The following is a 26,240-nucleotide window of genomic DNA, read 5'->3' as shown; positions in this document are numbered from 1 at the left end:
TGGTCGTCGTTTCCAATGTCTAATGTGTAAAGTAACAACAGATGGTAAAAAAAATCTTTCACTTTTACTTGTGTTCATTGATCCATATTTTTTCTTAACAGTGCCAACTGAATATTTCCAACATTTGGGCCACACCGGATAGCGTGTCGATAAATATGAACGTCCTGAACTTGTATTAGGTACATGAGTTTTTGTGTAAAAAATGTTTGGGTACCGATAGCTCTCAAGGTCAACCTCAACTCATATCCAACATCAATGCCTCGCAATCAATTGTGGACGCTGTACGCACTACATTGGGTTCACGCAGTATGGACAAGCATATTGTTGATTCCAGTGGTAGGGCCACAATTTCAAATGATCGTGCAACCAGTATGAAACTATTGGATATTGTGCATCCAACCGTCAAACTCTAGTCGACATCGCCAAATCTCAATATGCTGAGGTAAGTTTATTGTTATATTAGAATGTGTAGAATAAAGATGTTTCTCTTATAAGGTCGGCCATGGCACTACTTCAGTAGTACTTTAAGCAGGGAAATCTTAAAACAAGTTAAGTCATATGTTGAGGAAGGCGTGTATGCACCTGTCATCATAAAAGCTATACGTAAAGCATTAAAATTATGCATGCCCAAAATATAACATGGCTGTACATGTCGAAGCGCCAATCAAAGGAACATCAACGTGCTTTATTGAAAAAAGCGCTGCCACAGCAATGTCCTCCAAACTTATTCATCAACAAATATATATCTTTTCTAAAATGGTTTTGGACGCCGTACTTTCCTTTGATGGACCCAAAGTCACACAAAAAAATTAAAATCGCATTATTAAATATATAATTGGAATTGAAGGCTGAGCATGATAATGTTGAAGTACGTTTTGATAATGTTCAAGAGTATCAGAAAATTGTTTATGATGAATGTCGTATTCTGTACAATAAGAAAGCTAAGTAAGGCGCCAATGTTGTGTTATCTAAACTACCAATATGTGATGTTGGTACACAGTATTTTGCAGATCATGATATGTTTTGTGCTGTTAATGTACCAGAAGAAGATTTGAAACGTACAATGAAAGATTGTGGTGGTGCTGTTATGACTACAGCTAATGATATTAATTCAAGTGTTTTGCGTCAATGTGATTACTTTGAAGAACGTCAAGTTGGTGGTGAACATTTCAACATTTTCCAAGGTTTGATAGTGGGTTTCACATTAATTTTATTTTTATAATTTATAATTATTTAAAAGTTGCGTTTATGCTAGAACATGTACGTTGATTTTACGTGGCAGTGCCGAAAAATTTTTGGAAGAAACTGAGCTTCGTTACATGATGCTATAATGATTGTGCGGCGTGCAATTAAACATGATTCTGTTGTTGCTGGTAAGTCAAAATACAACTTAAAAAAAATTTCTAAGCTGAAATTGTTAATAAATAATATTATGAAAAGATTGTGTCCAACTACGGAAGAAAAAACTATAAAATTTGTGTCGGTGAAATGATAATCATTGCTTTTGGTTGTTAGGTTTGAGGCATCGTCTTCGAGTGCCTTCTGATGTTGTTGTTGTAGCAGTGCTTCGCACCATCCAATAGGTCTGACCAATCACAAAGTGTCATCAATGTCCTCTAACGGGAGTCCGAGGAAACTTGCTGTTTCAACAGGGGTGGACTTAATGAGAGGGGTGTTAGAGGAGTTGGTTCCACATTAAAATTGTTGTCATGTGTGGACACATTGCAAGCAGGGACATTTTGTATGTTGGGGTTGATTCTGGATAGGTAAGAGTTTGACCTGTTGCAGTATCCAGATGGAAGTTGGGCTAGAGTGACTCGCGTTTCCCTAAGGAGCTTGCGTTCCTGTTCTGCAAGTAGAGGTTATTGTTCTTTGAGTACTGAATTCACCGGGCAATTCCTGACATAGAGGTCCGACGCCTGTTTATGGAGTTTACCAAGGACCTGCTTGTATTTTCTTGCTTCATACGGCTGAGTTCTCAGGTGCCGTTCCTCATAGTGCTTACAGAGGTGACTACTTAAGACCCTGGGCGGTGTTGGCTCACCAATAAGATGTCTGTTGGGATGCCCAGATTCCTGGGTATTCAACAAAAACTGTTCGGTTAGCATTTCTTCTTTCACTTATTGGGAGTACTCTCGCCTCATAATGTAGATGTTGTTCTGGGGAAATAAGAAGACAACCCGTGGCGGTTCTGAAGGCAGTATTTTGGTAGGCCTGTAGCTTCTTCCAGTGGGTAATCTTTTTGCTTGGCGACTATATGGTGTAGGAAACAGTAGTGACTCCTTCTGGTGGTGAAGATAGCTATTGATATGTAGAAGTTAAACAGAATTATGGAGAGGACACCGGTTTGAATGTGATTTTTTTTGAAGTTATTGCAAAAAGCGTTTTTAATATCTTACGAGGTACCTTTGTAAATGTTTCTGAGAATGAAGAATGAGACCTATTCAAACTCAATTTTCACCAGGACAAGGCCACTGAGACTTAGCTATACTTTAACATACAATACTTTACCCCTTTTTAGCAGAACTATAACTTTCAGCATATCTTTTGCCAACACAGGTTGGCGATGTGTTTGCGCACGACCGTGCCTTCGCTACTTTATAATGAATGTCAATTCTCATCAATGGATATTGCGGCGCATGATTGACCAGCAAGACGATGCCACGACACCTTTGAGTATTCTTGATCTGAAAATTAATATGCAATGAATTTTTACAACAAACGAACAACACACACTGAAATAATCTTTTTTAAAAAGTGTCTAAGAATCTAATAATTCTAAGCTTTTTCCTACGTTCGTATTCTAAGCTTTTCATGCTCTAATTAAAAAAATATTCAACAATCGCACAAAGTTTGCAAAAAATTTTAAATCAATTTATTTGCAACAAATTTGTCAATAATTTTTAACAAAAATTTATAAAATAGATGTATAACAAAAAATATTTTCAATATAAATAATTGCTGATGAATTTAACTGACAGTACCAATACCATCAACTAAATGGTCCTTAAAAATATTGTAATCACATAATTCAAAACAAAAATTTACTATGAGTACCTACGTTTATTATTGCAAAGTCACGAAGAAAGAAGATTGCATGAAGTACCCTCAATCTAAAATTATTCCACTGAATGTATATATCGCATTTTAGACTAAAAAATGTGAAAACTTAAAAAATTTTTAAATCGGTATTTAAGTGTAAATCGATCCATGAAAGCATCGTGAAATAACTTTTTCTTTTGGTAGTTAACGTTATCGTTTAGCCTGGTTTTGTTAAGAATTTTGTTATTTTTGTGGTATAAATCAACATTCAACACAAAGTTACTCTGATTATGAGTTGAAATACTTTTTGGTTTAGGTTGCGATATGTAAAATTACATATCTTTGTACACAGTTCTAAAATGTAAAGGAAAAAAATGTATATTTGTCTATTAATTAAATTATCAAAAAGATATTGTTATACTAATGATATAGAGAAGCGCCAACACGAATGCAAGTGATTTTAAATCACTGGTAGGCAATTCACCACTTTAACTGTCAGAAAAAATTTTAAATTGTTCATTTTATTTAAAAAAATTTTGAAAGTTGCAATTGAGGTTCTGAAATCTGGGGAAATTCAATTGAAGTTAAAAAAATTACAATTGAAGTTCAGAATTTTCAATAGAAGTTCAGTAAATTATAATCGAAACTCAGGTATTTCAACTGCAGTCCAGAAAATTACAACTGAATTTCAGAAGATTGCAATTTAAGTTCCATTATAATTTTCTGAACTACAGACAGAAATTCTGAACTTCAATTTTAATTTTCTGAACTACAAATAGAAATTCTGAGCTTGAATTTAAATTTTCTGAACTTGAATTGAAATTTTTGAACATCAATTGTAACTTTCGAACCTCAATTGCAGCTTTCTGAACTAAAATAAAAAAGTATTAAAATTGGCGAATTACAAGTCAACTTACCCAAATTGTTAATTGCTAATCGCGATTTGATGGTTTACTGCAACCAACAGTTTTGTTAGTTCTTCTCTTTTGTTTTCTATATCATTAATTAATTTATTTAAGTTTCCCTTAACTTTGTATGCATACAATCGCATACAATAAAATTTGTATTTACAAGACTGAAAAACTATTCCTTCCTTATGACTTATAATTAATAACTTACAACTATTATAAATAATCTAATATATTATAAAAATGCAACAATCAAGAACAACTATAATAACAAGACATCAATCAATAAATTTCAAAGAGTTTCAAAGAAGTTGGTAAAATTAAAGTCTAGTATAAAATATCTGTTAAAGTGTAGGAAATCAAAATTAATCCCCAACTTTATAAAAAATTCCACCAGATGTAAGCAATTATTTGTATTTGACTCTGACATACATTCAGATATATACAAAACCTTAGACAGATACACACATTACTACCACACTAAAATACTTAGCCTAATTATTAAACATAAACACAACATATTAAAAAGACAACAACAACATAAAGAAGAAACAAAAAAACACCTGAAAGAACAACTCAGTAACGAAGACTTTACAGATTTTTTGAAAAACGAAGAAAATTTAGCAAACAGCTTAACAACAACACTTAAGAAGCGGCAGGAAGAAAAATACAAAAAATTGAGAAACGAGCGAAGCAATATGTTTACTGACAACAACAAAAATGAAGAGTGGTTTGTAAACAAAACCAAAGTCGAGTTCCCACCAGACATAAAAGCTCTGATGACTAAGGGTCCAAAGTTCGCCTTACCAGTAGAAAACAACAAATTCCCCCTCTTCCAATACATCGCGGATGGAGAAGATTTAATACAGACGCTTGAGAACAAAGAAGAGCAAGAGGAATCACGTACCAAATTTTCGTTGTTAATAAAGAACCACACAACAACAAGAAAGAAAAGCGCATTAGACTGTGCAATAATAGATACAGTGAAGCAAACACGAAAATTTCTGAAGGAAAATCCGAACATACGAATACTTACATCGGACAAAGGCAACAAAACTGTAGCGATGGAATTAGATGAATATAACCAAAAAATGGGAGATATACTAAATGACCTTACTACGTACAGAATTCAAAGACAGGACCCGACATCCAGATTACAGAACAGAAACAATTGCTTAGTAGACAAACTTTTTAAATTAGAACTAATCTCAAAAACAGAAAGAAGTAGACTCACGACAACCACGGCTCTTGCTCCGAGAATTTACGGTCTGCCAAAAATACACAAAACAGGAACACCACTCAGACCAATTTGCTCAGCTGTCGGATCGCCATCTTACAGCTTATGCAAATACATCGTCGACATATTGAAAAATGTAACTTCAAAGTCAGTCTATAGTGTTAAAAATACAATGGAATTTAAAGAACGGATTAATAACACGCTAATTTGTGACGACGAAAAACTTGTCTCCTTTGATGTGGTTTCACTTTTTCCCAGCATACCAATACAGCTGGCATTAGATGTAATTCGAAATAAATGGTCAACGATAAAGGAACACACCAAAATACCAAAACAAATATTTATGGAAATTGTAACATTTTGTATTCAGGAAAATAGGTATTTTAAATTTAACGATGTGGTATACACGCAGCTAAAAGGACTACCAATGGGATCACCAACATCCCCAGTGATTGCAGATATCATAATGGAGGAACTCTTAGAAAAAACGATAACAGGATTACGACGTCCCCCAAGACTACTGACAAAATATGTTGACGACTTATTTGCCATAGTTAACGAAAATGAAGTACAAGACACACTGAGCGCACTAAATTCGTTTGACAAGCATATAAAGTTCACGATAGAGCTAGAAGAAAACGGAAAATTAGCTTATCTGGATTCAATAATCATTAGAAGACAAAATCAATTAAAATTAAAGTGGTATCAAAAGCCAACCGCATCTGGACGAATCATCAGCTTCAATTCAAAGCACCCCAAAACGATGATAATGAATACAGCAAGAGCCTGTATACATCGAATGCTACAAACATCTGACGAAATATACCACAAAGAGATAAAAACAGAAATAAGATCATTACTAAAAGACAATGATTTTCCGAAATCGGTTATAAATTCTCTATTAAGGCGATCTTCAACAAAAACCCATCAAAATAACTCAGAAAGAGTGAAAATATTCAAATCATTAACATATGTACCTGAATTGTCAGAACGTGTAGCGAGATCTGACTGTTATAATAAAGGAAAAGTGAGAATAGCTCATAAACCAATTAATACTTTAAAGAATATATTTAATAGAACTAAACAGAGAATTCCAACACCCGAAAAAAGTAACGTTGTTTACAAAATTCCATGTAACGGTAAAACAGATGAGCCATGTAATAGCATATATGTGGGTACAACAAAAGGAAAGTTAAAAACCAGACTGTCACAACACAAGTCTGACTACAAACAGTCCCACAACACAAACTTTCATAAAACAGCCCTTATGTCACACTGTAAAAGCACCGGGCATTCTCCTAACTTTGACAGAGCAACTATACTTGAACAAGAACAACACTACGGTAAACGTTTTACATTGGAAATGCTTCACATAATCAACGTACCTACAAACATACGAATGAATTATAAAACGGACATAGACCACAGCGCACATTTGTACAGGCATTTGTTAGAGAGCAAGCGACAACAGTAGACACATTAGACGGATCGGATATTTATCATGTATGTGATTTTTTGTTTACAAAAAAAAAATTTTTTATATTGTACATTGTTTTATATTGTGATGTTTTTATATTGTTAATAGTGTCCTGAGGATGGTTACCGAAGTGTAACCGAAATATATTGACAAAAAAGACGAAACGTTTGTGTTTTAATTTGGACCTTGAGCCAGCAAAAAACATATATTATTATAAAAATGTTGAATAAAAGAAATGTTAATAGATTTGTATTAAAGAAATGTTTTATTTATATAGCAATTTCAGATATAATCCAAGTAAAAAAACGGACGTAATACTAGTCAAAAGGCGGTCATATTAACGTAAAAATACTCGTAAAGTTAAAGCCAAATTAAACTTCCTTAACCCTAACGCCATAGTCGTAACCATACCCATATCCATAACCATCTCTATTGTGATCGATTAATGGTGCCATAACCGTAAACAGCTGACCATTGCTGTCACGAGCTGCGAATGTTTTGTTTATAAAAAGTGATTGTGCAAAGTGATTGCAAAATTTGGTAATTTTTTATTCAAAATAAAGTAAAAGAAACATTTTTAATAGTATTTTTATTAATATTGCAACAAATTGGGTGCATATCTACATAGTGAAACAATTAGGTGGTGAATAAAGCCCCATATCTACACGTATCTCAATGTGAGCTGTTCACATATTAAAAGTTTAACAAATTAATAAGGATTTCGGTATTCTTACAGATTTAATTAAATATAGCACTACATATAGGCGAAGATTTATATATATTTGAGTGCAAGGACGTGAACTTAGCAGTAATTATCTTCAAATAAAACACGGAAACTGCCACACAAAACCTTTTGGTGCTTAGAACCGGCTGCCGTGGGAAGTGCATTAATACTCTGTCGTTATATTTGGTAGGGTCTGTTAGGGATTGACGGTTGACCATATATACCAAAACCAGCAAAGCGGTTGCATATCCTGAGGTGCTCTTACCTTTTGGTCTGTTGGTCGACCAATTGCTTGATCTCGGCATTGAGAGCAATGATTTTTGGTAAAAGTCTAGTTGAGGGGTCGACTGCTAATACGCTACCGAAAATTTCGAGTGAGGTGTCAAAAGACGCGTATTAATCTCGAGAACAATAATCCGAAGGCGGAAAAGAAAAATTGTATCTCTGTCCGGAGATATTTGCAGTTGAAGATGGCGATTTCCATGTGTTTGTTGTTGTGTTTGTACACACAAGAAAAATTGTGCATCACCGTGGCGGTAGCCACGGTTATACCACACACCCGGACTTGGCATGGCGTAGCCCAGGGTTATTTTTTATAAGCGTGGCCGAAGACCGCCAACGCAGAAAGGTGTTTTGCGCAAAATAATATGGATCCCACCCCCGGTTTCGGAGGTACCCGCGGGTCTTTTTTCGGTTTTTCGTTAATATCTTTTGAACGAGTTAATATTTTTATTTTCCGCCTTCGGATTATTAATACTGATGTCAAGACGCGTCGTTTGACACCTCTCTCGATATTTTTGGTAGCGTATTAGCAGTCGACCCCTCAACTAGACTATTACCTAATTTTCTTGGTGTGGAAGAACGTTTATCCATTACACTTCAGTAAAAAATTTTCAGATATTAGCATCGTATATTGTATTAATTAGTATGGTTTTTAGGTACTTGGCACATGGTATTCCTTTCAAAAAATAGCTTGGAGCCACAAAATTGGAAAGAGCACTGTGAGGATGATTGTGTTGGAGACTTGCGAGGCTATGTGGAAAACGCTTTCCCCAATATATTTAAGTGAACCCACAGAGCAGCAATAAAAAGATATAACAACTGACTTTCCCAAAAGTGGAATATGCCAAATCGTGTAGGTGCTATTGATGGAAATCACGTTGCTATAAAATGCCCTCCGAAGTCAGGATCACTGTTTTTCAATTATAAAAAGTTTTTCAGCATCGTCTTGTTGGCAGCATGCGATGCTAAATACCAGTTTACCGCTGTAAGCGTAGGAGCTTATGGAAGTCAAAGAGATGGAGGCATTTTTCATGCATTAAGGTTTGGAGAAGATCTGTTGGAAAATCGATTACCACTTCCACCAGATACTCCTCTTCCATTATCGCCACAACCCTTTCCGCATTTCTTCGTTGGAGATTGTGCATTTCGCTTAAAAAACAATCTAATGAAACCATATCCGGGAAAGAATACGACAAGGTAACAGCGAGTTTTTAATCACAGACTGTCGCGGGCCCGCCGCGTTATAGAAAACGCATTTGGAATTTTGACTGCGCGATGGAGAGTATTGAAAGCCAAAATGGAGTTTTATCCTGAAAATGCAGAAAAAATCGTTTCGCATGTTTAGTGCTGCATAATTTCATTATGTTCCACGATACTAGTCGGTGGTATTGCCCAGAAAACTACACTTGCGGAGAAGGGGCGGGTGCAGAATGGAGGAACGAACTAAGAACTTGTGGAGGTCCGCTGCGGACAGTACACTCATTTCGAAGAAGGGGCCGAAATAGTACATACGAGTATTGGGAATACCTTACCAACTACTTTATGACCGATGGTGCAGTAGCATTTCAAAATCACATCGAGTAATATATTTCAGGAGGTAAGAACGCAACTTATATACACTTGTCTAGAAGTTATTTCACATTTTGACTACCTCCTTATAGATCATTTCGGCGGAAGGCGATACACAACAAAACAAAGGAACAACAATTGCTGCTGCACAAACACAATGCTGCTACAAAATCACAAGCTTCTCAAATTATTTTAACATAGAATAATATAATTTATTTAATTTTTTTAAATAAAAGATAATAAATAGAAATAAAAAACGATATTGAAACAATACTTCATATATTTTTAAAACATATATTATGGTTTTTATATATAAAGTTAGTTCAAATAATTTCACTAAATAAAAAATTGGTAAAAATTGCAATTCTGCTTCGTGTATATTAAATAGAGCATAATATAATACCACAAAGTTTGTATTTTGCATTCTTATTATAGTTATGCACTTTAGTGTTTACGCATATTAATATTTAGTATAAAATGGAAAGTGCAAAATTCAATTTAAATATTTTGCCGGAAAACGAAAAATTGAATTCAAAATTTTGAAGGAAAATGAAAAAAATGTCTGCACTTTCATAAATACGCAAATTTAGTTCATATAAATAACTTTAAAAACCCGTCACGAACTTTGAAACTTTTTGAGCAGAACTTTTAAAAAATCTCTTGTATGCAACTTTGTTTCTTATTCAATTTTGTTATAATAATGTGCAAGTTAGAAAGTGTTAAATTTTCATCCCCTAATGCATGAACAAAAATTTACGTTTGAGCTATTACTAACCAATGGGCAACAAAGCTGCATACTCAAAGATTACCTAAAAATCAATTCTGGCAGTGTGTAAACTTTGAAACTTTTATATACGTATTAGATTTTTGTTATAGATTATGCTATATTTTAAATGAATATCAATAATAACACATACAGCTGTGAATACGACAATAGCAGTCTGAATTATAAACGCTATTTTTTCCTTTTATTTATTTTCGTTAGTTTTAGAAATAACTTCAATGAATTGTATAACCAAACACATGTAAACTAATTTCGAAAACATTTTCGGGAAAATGCGAAAATTCGAAAGGTGTTAAAAAATCTTCATGCAAATTTCAAACTTTTATTAAAGTTTTCAGAATTTTTTTTAGTATGAACTTTTGTAATCCAATCAATTTTAGTATAACAAAGGGCATGTTTGAGGTCTCTCAAAAATCGCATTAATTTTTGCCAATTTTTTTTCAAAGAGTGTTTTAGATTTCCTTCCATATAAATATTTACTCTTTGTTTGGAACCAAATCTAAAACACTCTTAAAAAAAAAATTGGGAAAAATCAATGCGATTTTTGAGAGACTTCAAACATGCACTTTGTTATACTAAAATTGATTGGACTACAAAACTTCATACTAAAGAAAATTCTGAAAACTCTAAATAAAAGTTTGAAATTTGCATGAAGATTTTTTAACACCTTTCGAATTTTCGCGTTTTCCCGAAAATGTTTGCGAAATAAATTTACATTTGTTGGGTTATACAATTCATTGAAGCTATTTCTACCATTAACGAAAATAAATAAAAGGAGAAAATAACTGATAAATACATCAGTGATTTTCACTGCTGTTTTAGTGCTCGCAACTGTACATCAATATATGTTACGAATAAAACTATTTTCACTATTAATATGCGCAGGTGTTTACATATCTACTATTATAAAAATTTAAGTTCTTATGTGTGTTTCTTTGTTACATTATCACAATTCAATAGTCACCATATTTTTTTATACTCGAATTAACGTATTATTATATTAGGATAGGTCAACTTTCATGTTACATTCAACACAACATATAATATATTAATAAATAAAGAAATTAATGTATCACAATTCGATTTTCAATCTACATTTTGTACTTTCTTAGGAATTTCAAATATATCTACATACAAAAATTATTGCAACATTTTATCAGTTATTTGTTTCTTTTATTTAATTTTATTAATTTTAGAAAAAATTTGAATGTATTGTATAACGAAAACTATGTAAACCAATTTCAAAAAAGTTTTCAAACAAATTAGAAAATTCAATAAGTTTTTGAAAATCTTCATAAAAAATTAAAAATTTTTACTTGGAATTTAAAAAAAATTTTGAGTATGGAGTTTAGTAGGTTAATAAATTTTAGTCCAACAAAGTGCAATTTTGAAGTGTGTCAAAAGTCAATGGGAATTTTGGAAGACTTCAAAATTGCACTTTGTTAGACTAAAATTCATCAACCTACAAAACTCCATACTAAAAAATGTTCTAAAATATCCAAGTAAACCGTTTGAAATTTTTATGAAGATTTACAAAAACTTCTGGAATTTTCTAATTTGTTTGAAAACGTCTTTGAAAATAGTTTATCTAGTTTTCGTTATACAATACATTCAAGTTTTTTCTAAAATTAAATTAAAGAAACAAATAACCAATAAAATGTTGCAATAATTTTTAGTACTGCTTTTTTGAACAAAACTGTACATCCATTTATACATACAGTTTGTACTTTCATTAGGAATCTCAACTAAACATCCCGTGGCATATTTGCAGTCGCATTCATATTGACATATTAAATATACCACGGGATGTATTCAGATTTCATTACAATTTAAAAGGAAATTAAATAGAAAAATCAGTCAATTTCTTTATAAACTAAGAAGATAGGTTTTGCTATTGAAAGGCTGGCGTTAAAAAGCGTAAAGGGGCAGACATACAAATATGTATAAAAAGTGGATACACAAAAACTTCTTACTTACATATATTTGTATGCCTGCCTTTTTTGGTAATTGTTTACTTTAGCTCCAAACTGATAAAACACATCCAGAAATGTTGGCAGAGGTGTCGGGTGACGGGTTTTGACCTCGGTATAAATAATCCAAGGCGAAAATAAAAAGTTTATTTCAGGCAATAGATATTTTCAAAAACCGGTTTCAAATTTTCATGTGGTTGTATTTTTGATGATTTTGTTGTAGACCACAATTATGCAGAAATAATTTAGATCGCGTACCCGGCGTTGGATCAGGGTCTCGATTTTGGCTCAACCGGGGGGTTGTTTGTTTGTTTCTGAACACCTTTTGATAGAAGCAAAATATTTTTTTCGCCTTCGTATTGATCCTGCGGTCAAGGCCCGCCTTTTGACATCCCTCCCGACATTTTGGACGTGTTTTAGTGATTGTGAGCTAAAGTAAACAATTACCCATTTGTAGTGCCAGCCATTTGTAGTGGCAATCACCCTACTAGTTGTCATACAAGTATTCCACAATATCTGCTTCGTTGTTCTCCTCAATCTGAGCTTGCATGACTATCTCAGTGCACCGTTGTCACCACCACCTGATTTTTCTTCTTCAAACTTGATATGACGGACTTATATCAGCACTGTAATTCTCGCGGCGAGCTCTACACGCACATTCATCCCTAAAAGTTGGTGTATTTTTGCCACCTTCAACACTTCTGGTTATATTTTGAGAGCTATGCCGCATTCTGTTGTAATAGAAAATTTGTTCATAATCAAACATGTTAAGTAATTCCATTATACTTACGGTCGGGGTATAATGTGGGCTCTTAAGAACTGAAGACTCTCTAAGAAAACCCACTGCCTTCCATCAGACGCGCCACTTCCTGAAGTGTTTTTACTGCTCCTTATCTCTTTACTAAAACGCTCTCGTAAATTCCCCCATCGCCTTACTGCTACTGCCACTATTGGGAATAATCATACCTATGTACGCACATATTATAAGATTATTCATTTTTACTTACAATCCACACCTAAATTCTCTGCTATATCCTTCCAAGCGGCACTTTTTTATTTGGGTCCTTAAAATCCCGGTTTGCCTTGTCATAAAGGCATGGGAAATCGCGTACAAATTCAATTAATTTGCAGTCATCCATTATGATCTGCATAAACAATAAACGAAATTAATTTGTCTTTCAAATAAACGAAACAATAGAATTTTTAATTACACAAACAAAAAAATTATACACACATACACAAAATGGCAAAAAAAAAATAGGCGAATGAACAATCAGCTGTTTGTGGATATGGCAGAAAACCAAAATTCAATTGGTTCGCTATGTTATGGTATGGCACCATTAATCGATTACATTGATTTCCATAAGGTAGGTCCGATCAGCTGTTTTATCTGGTTATGGTTGTATGGTTATAAGTCACCATTAATCGGGCCTTTACAGGTATATAACTTAAAAAATTACTGCCATTTGACAGTTAACGTGAATGGAAGAACAGTACAGCACTATAGTTTGTTTACATTTCGATAACGTAATACCGTATTTGTGTGAGCAGTATGGAAAATCACATTAATAGGTACGACGGAATGGACTGGTCACAAAAGTTAACGCCGCCCTGTACAAATGCTACTTAACGATTTGACACAGATTTTAGTCATTTTACAAACCAATTTACGGGTACAGTTTTTTCGGGGTATATAGCAATTTCAGATATAACCCAAGTAAAAAAAACGGTCGTAACACTAGTCAAAAGGCGGTCACATTAACTTAAAAATATTCTAAAAATACTTGTAAAGTTACAGGTATATAACATAAAAAATGACGGCCATTTGACAGTTACCGTGAATGTAAGAACAGTACAGCACATATAGTTTGTTTACTTTTCGATAACCTCCCTGCAAAAATCGCGAGTACTCCATTCATGCATGTATAGAGTACTCGCTATGGACCAAGCGAGTGCTGCAAAATTAACCACAATTCATACAAAAAACATGGTCCAATTAACATTGCGATGTCCTAGGACCGGACCATATACTCCAGCTCCGCATTACATCAGAGCAATCCATGGAGTACCCACAGTCCAATAAACATCGTGTAGTGATTACAATCGTTAAAAACGAGCAATGATCGGCTTACAACATGTTCGTGTAGAAACATGAGTTGGTCCATCGCTGCATTACAGTGGAGTATAATGGTAAGTACTCCAGTGGACCACATGGTCCAACGATTTTTGCAGGGATGTTCGTGTAGAAACATGAGTTGGTCCATTGCTGCATTACGGTGGAGTATAATGGTAAGTACTCCAGTGAACCAAGTGATCCAGCGATTTTTCAGGGTATTAAAATGAGTCACTGATTAGAACTAACAGTTATACTATGGTTTTGTCACTGTTTTATGTCAAAAACTAATTATGCGTAATAGGAAAATAATAATTTTATTGTGGATTTTTAATAACTATAATAATTATACCTCCGTGCTACTTTTTTTTTAATTTTCTTATAAATCAGTGATTCTGCTGATTCTAGAACAAAGTAGTAAATTAAGCCACAAAGGTGTATCGCAAATTATCTGTCTCGTTGGCAAACATCGATACAATTCAGGTACGCAACATCTAAGCCCAGAAGAATTAAACAAGGGGTACCACAAGGTGGTTTCCTATCCTCGTTTCTGTTTGACTTCTACATATCGTATCTCCTTTCGCCACCAGAAAGAGTTACCATTCTATCCTACGCCAATGACTGCACGATAAAGGCTACAGGTCCCGGGCCACCCATCGATGAGCTAGGTAATAAAATAAAAAACCATTTCCTTATTTACAATATGGACGCGCCAAATGTCAACCATATTGAACATCCACGTCGATGGCATCACGCTACCGTCTGTCCTACACCCAAAAATCCTATGTGAGACGTTCGATCAGGATCTACATTTGGGAGAGCATGCAATCGAAACTATCCCTACAATCCAGAGCCGTAATAAAATCCTTAATTCCCTTGCTGTCAGCACTTGGGGTAAAGACAAAGAGACGCTCATTACCACTTACAAAATAATTGGCCGATTTATTGCATGCTACGCGTCCCCGATATAGTCGTCAAGGCTTAAGGGTTACTCATTGGAAGAAAATAGAGGCCTGCCAAAATACTGCCCTCATAACCGCTACGGGCTGTCTTCTTATGTCCCCAGAACACCATCTACATAATGAGGCGAGAGTTCTCCCCATTAGGAAGAGAAATGAAATGCTAACCAAACAGTTTCTGTTGAATACCCAGAAACCTGGGCATCCCAACAGACATCGGACTGATGAAGCTACACCGCTCAGGGTCTTAAGGGATCATCATAGTATTATGAGGAAATACGGCACCTGAGAACACACCCGTATGAAGCAAAAAAGCGCGTCGGACCTCTATGACAGGAATTGTCCGGAAAATCCGGTACTCAAAGAAAAAATCCCAGAACTAGCAGAGGAAGTACTCACTCTCCCTAGAGAAATGCGAGCCACTCTAGCTAAACTGCTATCTGGGTACTGTAACAGGAATTTTATAATAAAATTCGAACACAAAATATTAAAAAAAAAGAAATTAGAAATTTGGTAATACTCTAGAACTGCTAATACGCGCCCAAAAATATCGTGAGAGGTGTCAAACGAAAATAAAAATATTAGCTCGTTCAAAATTTATTAACGAAACGCCGAAAAATTACCCCGGGTCCCTCCGAAACCGAGGGGGGGGAGGGGGCATCCATAGTATTTTTGCGCAGAACACCTTTCTGCGTTGAAAGTCTTCGGCCGCGCGTGGGATTAAAATTAAATGCGTGCAAAATCCCTTTGTACACAAAATTTTTGTCAGTGCACAACATTACAACAACCACATGAAAATTGCCAACTTCAACTGTAAATATCTACGGACATAAATAACATTTTTATTTTCCGCCATCGGATTATTGTTGTCGAGGTCAATACGCGTCTTTTGACACCTCTCTCGATATTTTTGGACGCGTATTAGCAGTCGACCCCTGTTATGGACTTTTACCAGAAATTTTGTTTGCCGTAAAAAATTTCAGCTTTTACATTGTGAGAAAGAACAGGTTAACGTTACAAAGAGTGTAGTGTTAACAACTGCAATGAGGCTGTGCCTAGGGAAGCTTGAGCGCAGCCCATACGGCCATAGTGGTATAAGCTTCAAGGCGCATGGTACCAAAATTGCAGCTGTAGTACAAGGCCGCAACAAAATCCTCATATCGATTGCCGGCAGTACTTGGAAAAGAGATAAGGAAACATACAAATTCAACCGCAACTCGTAGCCAGTTTTATTAAGTACACACACTCGAAAAGGCTGCAAGCCCGCCACAACACTGCCCCGGAATTTCCACGGAATTTTCCATGTCACACATATTTATATATTATATATAAACTATATATATAAACAGCTCAATATAAAAGAGCATATTGGAACATAAACAAGTAATTGGTTTAAAAAACATTCAAACAATCAATATTGAAATGTTGCCTTTTTTACCATTGTCAGGTGTTTCGCTATAATATTGCCAGCTCGTTGAAACGATGTTATTCCGAAAAAATTGCACTGCAAAGTTTTCCGAAATAACAAAAGTAATAAGTGGCTATACTGGCTACGTATTTGGTTTGACAGTCTCAGTGAATACGTAGTGACTAAGTAAGAGGACAAACGCGAATACGTAATAAGTTATAAAATACGAATTCTGGGTGAATGTGAATGTGACTGAATGCGACGCAAATATTCACGGTGACATACGTTATATGGGCCTTAGTTATTTTACTGGTCAATTTGTAGGTACATTTTTGCTGGGAAGTATCGGTGACGATTAAATAATCGATTATGTAACGAGTACCTGCGCCACAAATCACAAAAGAAGATTGCGCATTCACAAGTTCAAAATTGCTTCGTTCTGCGCGGCTACGCCACACTTGACTGCTTTAGCGAATGAAAAAAGAGAGAAAATAACATGAGCTAAAGGAAAAAGATGTAAAAATTGCCCATAAAAAACAGCTGATCTTTTATTCACAATATAGATTACCCAATGCCATTCTAACAGTACATAAGCTGTTTTGATGACGCGTGGATTGACACTTTTCATTTAGCCGCGATTTGATATAGGTATATTTGGTTTTATTTGTAAAAGTTTTAATTAAAAATCATATTAATAATGCATTGTGCAGTGTTTGGATAATACAAAATCAACAAGAAAACCAGTGAAAACTAATGGATATTTTTCCATTTTTCGCCGGATGCAGTAGTGGCTAAGAAATGTCTTCCCATTCCAGTGAAAGCGACTCGTCTTCGAGGTTCTTCATTTTATTTAAAAAAATATCTAAATAAGTTTAATTACATATATTCAAATAAATAGTCTTATTATATAATTTCTTTTTAATGTCAATATTTTTATCATAGATATCTTATAGGGTCCAAACACAATGCGTCTTACTCACAAGTAATTTTTGATGTTGTATGTAAATTCATTTGTTGTGGTGGAGGAAATACATCCACGATGTATTGTTTAATGCTTCTCCCAATAGTCGGTTGAATAATGTTAAGACAACTCTTCTCGTCGTATAACTGCGTCGTCTTCGACCAAAATATTTTGTTAGGGATCGCAAATGACGCCTTTTGGTAACCATAACAGTAAAATTTCCGTATAAGACACAACTCCTAATTGCGTCCATTGTATCACAAACTTTTGTGAATCCTCATCACCTTTCAAAGCACTGATTTTATTGAAGATTAGCGTCAGAGTTTGACCCACACTTAACTGATTCTATAAAATATCCGAAACTGCACCAGCCAAAACTTCCACTCTATTTAGAGTGGGTCGGACGTAGAATAATATTGTAACGAATTTAGGGAAATTCCGCTTTTTTGAAAGCGTCTGCTAACGTTCGAATCGCTAAACTGTGGAATAAGTCACTCCAATATTCAGTATTGCAAACTGGTCTTGATTTAGATTACTTTGGCACTAGAACTTCACATTTATACTTCACAACCAGTAGAGTGTTTAACTGGTTGTGATTCCTCAGCTTGCGCTGCTTTTATACTCTCGGTTTCTCTTTCACCAATTTCCCCTAAGGTCTAGTCATTTCGCGAACATTTCGAGAACAATTGTACCTCATGCTTGGTTATATACATATATATTGGTAGTTAATGTTTTTGTAAAAGCCATATGCGTGTATATGTGTGAGCAACAGCTTCGGCTGATGACTAAATATTTCTGTATGGTAGATATCTCTTCGTCGCCTTCTACATAAGAGTGACTGCTTTATTGTTGTTGTGCAGCTTAGTGATGCAAATATTCGTCAAAATATTCTATGTAGCATCAAATTCCCAGCACTCAGTTCTGATTAACACAGGGCTAAAAATATATAATGATCCTGTATTAAGCTCCTTGATGCTTCACTGAATGCTTGCACACATGTGTAGTATGATGAAAATGGCAACTTTGTTATATTCCCCTTCCTCGCGTTCTCGTGTGGATAATCTGTAACGTGGTATAGTAAATGGATTAAATAAATATATAATTATAATAAAACTTACATTAATTCAGGAACTTTATCCTCTTTACATTTCCCCAAATACTTTCGACGACGCGCAGCTGAGGCAGAATTTTTTTGCATGAAAAACTATAGAAAAGCATATCAGCTGTTCGCTCAAGGGTAAGCTGCGACGTAGATCTTCAGAACGAAGCAATTTTGAACTCGTGAATGCGCAATCTAGGTAGGTGATTTGTGGAGTTGGCCGATAAGAAGGATACATTTTTCCGATACATTTAGTGTAAAGTACAACACATCAAATGCAACCCTGCTGATATTAACAAGAATACATACCTGCATTCATAGAGAAGATGTAGTAAAATAATAACCGCAACTAACTTCTAGATATTAAGAGTGTCACTTCTAAGTTTGAAAGAAGAACCAACTGAATATAGAATTGGATAAGCTAAGCAACATAAGTGAAATAAACAATTATATGAAGTAAAACCCCTAAAAAATCTAGTTTTTATATCTCAGGTGTGGGGTCAAATCCATATAATCAGCTCAAAAAAAAAAAAAATTTATGTCGAATCCGAAACAGGAGTTGAAAAAAGCACTTGCCGATGTAGGTGCCGAATTTCCACCAACAGCAACACTCCAACAGCTCCGCAAATTACTGGAGGACATTGTTGGGAAGAAATCATGGGGTATGAAAGATGATACTCACAATGCGAAAGAAACTGACGATTCTGAAGAAATTGCCCATGCCGTCAACTTTAACTCTGCCGCCCATAACACCACTGCCGTTAACGTCAACGCCGCTGCTGCCAACACTGCTGCTCACAATGCTTTTGACGCTCATATTGCCGAAAATAATGTCGCTGCCACTAATGTCGCTAACAATAATATTGCCGTTCACAGTGTTGCTACAACCAACACTTCCGCATATAATTCCGCTGCCGCTAACCTACACCATGCCGTTAATGCTGTTAATACGGATGACAATGCCGTGTGTTCTGCCGCTATTGCCGCAGAAATACCAAATTTTAAGCAAGTGGCACCGAGGATGGTCAGTTTAGATGAAGACGTTGCAGATCTCAGAAAGCGAATAGAGTCATTGTCGCTCATGAAGAAAATAGAAGAACTTGAGTGCCAGGGTACACCTAAAAACAAGCGTCGGCCAGATTTTGGTGCAATCGAGCATGCGCTCCCCAAATTTAACGGTGACGACGTAGCGTATTCAGTTAGCCATTTCCTACGGGACCTCGAAGAAATATTAGACGCTACAGGTGCCGATGATAATTTTAGGTTGCTCGCTCTTCGGCGCTCCTTAACCGGAACGGCAAAGGTGTTCCTTACAACTACCACGTCGCTCAATTACGCTGCATTGCGGAAGGCGTTAGTGCCTGAGTTTGATATAGCAGTATCAAGGCAGGAGGTTTACAAAATGCTTGCCCATAGGCGATGGAAAAAGAAAGAAAAGTCCCTGCACTGCTATATCTTGAATATGCAGGCACTCGCAAAGTGTGCAAACATTAACGGAAACTGAAGTAATCGATGATATTGGTACTTCGGTTCCGAACGTTCATATTTTGTTAACGGAACGTACGCTAGACGAAATGAAGATGTTGATTGCAAGACATCAAAACAAATTCCTTTTAAATGAGGTAATGGGAGCCAACCCGAGATTGTCTTCAACCGCAAATCAGCCAACGACAAATCAGAAGCGTACTGGTGGCAAATCAAGAAACGAACCAATCCTATGCTTTATTTGTTCGCGTTCCGGGTACATGAATCCCAGTTGTCCATACCCGCTGCGCCCAGCTGGATCATGCTTCCGGTGTTGGCGAATAGGGCACGACCATCGGTCATGTCCAAATCCAGCAAAGTTGCTCAAACCTCGGGCGGATGTGGCTTCAGTGTCTGATGGTGCCGAATATGATGACGCTTTAGAGGCATTTAATTGCGTAAGTTTAGCGTTTAAGTTAGACAGGAAAACATTAGTTAGTAATATATTATCTCTTTTTGAAACCGGCAGCCCGGTTAGTTTTGTGAAAGCGTCACTGGTCCCAAAAGAATTAGCAGCTGACCAAACCAATGGATCAATCACCAAATACAAGGGGATTGGAAGGGAAAATTTATTAATTTTCAATAAAATTAAATTTGCGATTGAATTTAAAAATAAAATTCGCTTACCTTAACCCAGACATAAAGCCCGAACCATATAAATATGAAATGAAGATACACTTAACTAACGACGTTCCCTTCCATTGTGTTCCCCGCAGACTTTCGTATGCTGAGCGTACAAAAGTAAAGACTATTATCGAGGAACGTAGACAAGAGGGGGTTATACGGTCCAGCGACTCTCCATATGCATCCGCTTTGTATTGGTAAAAAAGAAAAGTGGTCGAATACGAATGTGTGTATATTATCCTTTACCTCTGATTGAAGACTGTATCGAATATCTAGAAGATAAGAAATTTTTCTTGGTGCTTGATCTGAAGAGTGGGTCCCACCAAATGCAAATGGCTCCAGAGTCCATCAAATTCACAGCGTTTGTAACTCCTAACGGTCAATAGAAATATCTCAAAATGCCTTTCGGTTTGAAAAATGCTCCTGCCGTATTCCAGCGCTTCATTAACAATATATTCCAAGATTTGATTGACGATAGGAAAATCATTATTTACATCGATGACATTCTTGCCGCAACTGAAAATTTCGACGAACATAAAAATTTACTGCAGCTAATATCAAAACGACTATCCCTTGGAAGCTTGAAGTTTAACTTGGAAAAATGTAAGTTCTGTTATGGCGAAATCGATTATTTAGGATATACTGTGACCCGATCTGGAATCTTGCCGAATGCCTTCCACATAAAAAGTATACAGAAATTTCCGATACCAACCAACCAAAGACAACTTCAATGGTGCCTTGGCCTGTTCTTGTACTTCCGAAGGTTTGTGCCGTCTTACTCTCAGATCGCTAAACCGCTGCAGAATCTGATTAGGAGAAATTCGAATTTTGATTTTGACGACAAATGCATTGATGCCTTTTACGAACTTAAGTCCAGGGGTGTGAAGAGCTCAGTTCTGTCCATTTATAATCCTAAACGGTTAACTGAGCTCCAATGCGATGCTAGTAGCATCGGGTTCGGAGCCGTTCTTCTGCAGCTACAGGAGGACACAAAATTCCACCCCATATCTTATTTTTCCAAAACCGCTTCGAGTGCTGAATCCAAATACCATAGTTTTGAGCTTGAAACCCTCTGGATAATATACGCCCTTAGGAGGTTCAGACAGTACTTGGTATACCGTTTACTATAATAACAGATTGCAATTCCTTGACAATGACCCTAGAGAGAAGGCAACTTAATTCTCGAATAACAAGATGGGCCTTTGAACTTCCAAACTATAACTATAGTATACTGCATAGGAAAGGGTCCATGGCCGTATAGATCCATTGAGCAGAAGAGAGATTGCCGTAATTATGAATAAACGTGATGCAGATTTCCAACTGCAGGTTGCTCAGGAGCGGGATAAAAACATCAAGGTAATACGAAGTTGACTTGAGAAAGAAGATTTAAGTGAGTACGGGTTGGTAGACGGAGTTGTATATGAACTCGTTTGAATATTCACTTGGTCTTCTTGGCATTTCGACGCCGCCGCCTAAATGGGGATGTAGGCGGCTTAAACAACCTACCCGGTCCGCAGGGAGGTGCTTGTAAGCATCTTATGCAGTTCCTGCAAACCACGGATGGTAGTAACTAGGCGCGATTCGCCATATTACGTCGTTGGTATTGCGCCATTTGTAGGCCTTGTGGGGTGTGTGATCGTGCGCTTGGCCATCCGTTTCGGTTTGGGGTTGCCTCTGGTTTCTTCTCTTGTTCGGTCCGCTGCGCGTGGTAGCGGTGGCAGAGCCAACACTGAAGGCAGCTGTCGGTCTCTGTCGTGGGAGCCAGATGGGTGTCATCCTGGAAGTATAAGAGGAGACAGAGAAACGAGAAGTAGTTGGATACAGCAGATGGTAAGCGAGAAATTTATAGCGAAAGCTAGTTATACGAGGAAAACGTATATAAATTATAGCGCTGTGCGTGAAGAGTGCTCCATTGGAGGAAAGCACAGTTTAGCTAAGGGGCGCATGACAAGACCATTTTGGGTGCGAACCTCTACAACCCGAACATGGTTGTCAGGGCCGATGCGAAAGTTCTCGATTCGCTCTCTCGACGCCACTCGGTGGGTGGGCGCGAATCTTCTTTAATTACGACGAGGTCGCCTGGTTGAGGATTTCACTGTGGTCTTTGCCTTTATAGCGCTTCTGAAGTAACCCGAAGTGAGCGCTGTGAGGTCAGCTGGGTCCTGGGATAGTGGGGTTAGCGGCCTCGCTTTAAGAATTGCTTCAATACGCACCAATAGCGTCGTGAATTCTTCGAATGTAAACTTGTGGGATGCAGCGGTTTTTTTGAAGTGGGTTTTAAAACTTTTTACTGCGGATTCCCACAAGCTGCTCATATGAGGGGAACTGGATGGAATATACTGCCAGTTTATTTCCTGGGGGCATATTTCTGCACAATGTCCGCGGAGCGGAAATTTAACGAAGTCGCGTTCGAGTGCGCGTTGAGCGCCAATGACTTTTGTCGCTCATCATTTTTGAAGGATAACCTCGTCTGCCAACGAATCGGTCGAATGCTGCCCGAAAGGCTTCGGTGGTAAGGTCTGAGCATAGCTCGAGTTGTACTGCCTTTTTGGAAAAACAGACGAATACATCCACGTACCCTTTTATGATCATGGTCGACCTCAGAACCGATGCTTTTATTTGGAACGTACCTGCAAAGTCTACTCCTGTTGTGGAAAAGGGGAGTGAGGAATTGCAGCGTTCAGGTGGTAGCGCTGCCACTATTTGCGTGCGCGTTTTCTGTTTGAAAAGCGTGCACGATTTGTATTGGAAAATGCATTTCTTAATAAGAGGCTGACATTTTGGTACGTAGTACTCTTGCCTCACCATTTGGAGCATTAACCGCATTTCTGCATGAATAAGCAGGCAGTGTAAGAACTCTAGATACAACTGGCGTAGCATTGAATCCGGAGGAAGGACTACTCGATGCTTTTCGTTGTATGGTGAAAGTAGAATGTTCCAATCTGCCACCGATACGTAGGAGGCCGTCTCCATCGAGAAGAGGGTTAAGAGCCAGATGGGAACTCTTTTTGCTAATTGGCATTTTGTTTTGTAGGGCGGTCTTTTCCGCCCCGAAATGGCGAGATTGTGCCATTGCCACAAGCCGCGTTTTCGCATGTTGCAACTCTTTGTGGGTCAGATGGGGATTATGTGTTCTTGCCCCCGATTTGGATTTGTTGCAGGCATTGTTCGCAAAGCGGAATACGTATGCAATCACATGGAGAGCTCGAGAATATGAGGAGAAACCTTTAAGAATATCCTCCTCTTCTTCGAGTGCGTGATATGCGTCGACCTTTCGTTTCTCGGGTGGGGAAGCGCTACCTGTTTTCGGCTTTGGCCATGCCGAAATGTGGCAAGAATGCCATTGTGGGCCGTGCCACCAAAGTGAGGAGCCTATCAAATCATGCGGCTTTCAACCACGTGTGCCAAGATCAGCAGATGGCGCCAGGTGCCGCTAAAAAGATATTCTCGAATTTGAGAGGTACGGTTGGCCACATAAGTCTTCCAGGTCGAGGGAGATTTTTCTAGCCAAGCTAGTACAATCTCCGAATCTGACCCTAAGAACGTGGTGCTTGTAAGTCGAGCTGTTTTCGAACAGTTGAAGCCAGTTTGGCGACTAGGACTGCACCACATAGCTCTAAGCGAGGTAAGCTTACAGTTTTTAGGGGGGCAACTTTGCCTTTCGTAACCAAAAGGGAAGATTTTATTTTGTTGCCCACATGTTTGCGGATGTAAACCGCTGCGCAATATGCTTTTTCCGAGGCATCACAGAACCCGTGGATGTGGGTATCTTGCCCCGGAACGACATTAACCCATCGAGGGATTTCCATGTGGCAAATGGCTGGCAGATTTTCTGCGAAATGTTGCAATTTTGATAATGTTGTGGGCTTGGCGCTTTCATCTCAATCGCTGCCATCTAGTCAGATTTCTTGGAGAAGCATCTTGGCTTGGATCATAACTGGCGACAGCCATCCTGTCGGGTCAAAAAGTTTTGCAACAGAAGATAAAATTTGTCGCTTTGTGACCGCATATTGGGTGTGTTCCGGCAGAATGATGTATGAAATCTTGTCCGTGAGCGCGTTCCATCGAATGCCAAGAGTTTTGGTATTGGAAGTGCTCTCAAATTTCAAGAAGTTGGAGTCTAGAAGATCCTCCTTCGGAAATTGTTCTAATATGGCCGGGTGATTAGCCGTTAATTCCTTTAATATGAAACCAGCTGATTTAAGGGCTTTTATCGCTTTAATGAGTGATTCAGTGGCGTTATCGATGGTATGACTTCCTGATAGGATGTCGTCGACATACGTTTGCGTCTTGAGAATTGTTGCAGCCCACGGGAATGTTGCTTTCGTGTCATCGGATAGTTGATGCAACGTACGAATAGCGAGATATAGTGCATATTTGACGCCGAATGTAGCCGTTTTTAGATTGAAATCGCTAACAATGGAGTTGGCCGATTTGCGAAATAGGATTCGCTGAAAATCTCTATCTTCCTCGTGTATGAGGATCTGACGGTACATTTTTTCAATGTCTCCATTGAACACATGCTTATGCATGCGCCACTGTAGAATTAGTAGCATGAGATCTGGTTAGAGATTTAGACCAGTGTATAAAACCTCATTCAGAGATTTGCCTGACCCAGATTTTTTTGAGGCGTTGAAAACCACACGAACTTTGGTGGTGACCTTATCTGGTTTAACTACCGCATGATGTGGCAAGAAAAATTAGAAAACCTTGCCAATGGAAGTTATTTCGCATGGGTCGGTAGATTCCATGTGATCAAGGTCGAGATATTCTTGCAAGACATTTTTGTATATTGTACCTAACTCCCCCTTTTTCTGAACCGATACCTCCATACTGAAAAATTGCTACAGGGCAGCCAGGCGGGATTTGCCGACAGAGAGTTTTTGAGGAAACTCTTCCTTGAATGGAAGTCGCACATTGTATCGACCGTTTGGTGCACGTTTCGTGGTTGCTGCATATATCTGCTCACACGCTTGATCTTCGGGGGATACCTGTCGATGTTTTGGAATTTCCTCCTCTTCCCAAAATTTTCTCAATTCAGACCTGAGTGTCTCGTTTGATACTTGGAAATGTGTCGAGAATTACACAACATTTTCAGTTATTGGACCACTGAGAATCCAAATAAAAATGGTTTGTTGCGCAAGTATGCTACCGCACACCTTTTTTATATTTTCCAGCAGAATTTGTGGAAGTATGTCGCTGCCAATGACCATGTTAGTCTGACCTGGTATGTGGCAACTGGGATCAGCGAGCTCAAGGAGTTTGAACTGCTCCCACATTTTGCGACTGATGGTGGATGTTGGCAGACTCTTTTTGAGTTGCAACACAATGGCAAGAGCCTTTATCCTTTTCATGGCCCTGGATGCAACCAGTGTCAAAGGACAAAGCTCGGAGGACTTTTGTACGACTTGTCCACCCATGCCAGAGATTTCGAACTTTGAATGTTGGAATGGAAGTTTCAACCATTTTTGAAATTTCGAGGAAATGAAACTTTTTTCCGAGCCCTGATCGATGAGGGCCCTCAGTTGAAATAATTCCCCTTTTTGTTCGATTGCGACC

At 37.4% G+C, this 26,240-nt stretch overlaps 1 protein-coding gene, 2 long non-coding RNA genes and 1 pseudogene across 4 annotated transcripts; 3 read left to right on the top strand and 1 right to left on the bottom strand.

Annotated features, from left to right (window-relative positions):
• Positions 1–619: 619 nt before the first annotated feature.
• LOC137254227 (T-complex protein 1 subunit eta pseudogene) lies at positions 620–2,708 on the top strand (annotated as a pseudogene).
• Positions 2,709–3,490: 782 nt separating this feature from the next.
• LOC137254226 (uncharacterized) lies at positions 3,491–6,875 on the top strand. Its single transcript, XM_067791936.1, has 3 exons — positions 3,491–3,496; positions 4,208–6,690; positions 6,773–6,875. Exons 1-2 carry the CDS (start codon positions 3,491–3,493, stop codon positions 6,659–6,661), a joined length of 2,460 nt encoding a protein of 819 aa, XP_067648037.1. The 3' UTR covers positions 6,662–6,690; positions 6,773–6,875.
• A 253-nt stretch (positions 6,876–7,128) lies between these two features.
• Positions 7,129–9,534, top strand: LOC137233838 (uncharacterized). Of its 2 annotated transcripts, XR_010947574.1 has the most exons (5): positions 7,129–7,204; positions 7,293–7,341; positions 7,401–7,574; positions 8,327–9,267; positions 9,332–9,534. It is a non-coding gene; the product is annotated as an uncharacterized lncRNA (long non-coding RNA). The 2 variants fall into 2 exon arrangements; XR_010947573.1 differs by lacking the exon at positions 7,129–7,204 and having other exon boundaries at positions 7,208–7,341.
• Positions 9,535–11,567: 2,033 nt separating this feature from the next.
• Positions 11,568–13,258, bottom strand: LOC137252312 (uncharacterized). Its single transcript, XR_010953508.1, has 3 exons — positions 13,001–13,258; positions 12,784–12,940; positions 11,568–12,724 (listed from the first exon to the last, which is right to left on the bottom strand). It is a non-coding gene; the product is annotated as an uncharacterized lncRNA (long non-coding RNA).
• Between the last annotated feature and the right edge of the window lie 12,982 nt (positions 13,259–26,240).

Source organism: Eurosta solidaginis, chromosome 5, assembly GCF_040869045.1.
Source record: "Eurosta solidaginis isolate ZX-2024a chromosome 5, ASM4086904v1, whole genome shotgun sequence".
NCBI classification, from domain to species: domain Eukaryota; kingdom Metazoa; phylum Arthropoda; class Insecta; order Diptera; family Tephritidae; genus Eurosta; species Eurosta solidaginis.
Note: the sequence above shows the minus strand (reverse complement) of the source record. Positions and strands in the feature narration are given on the sequence as shown.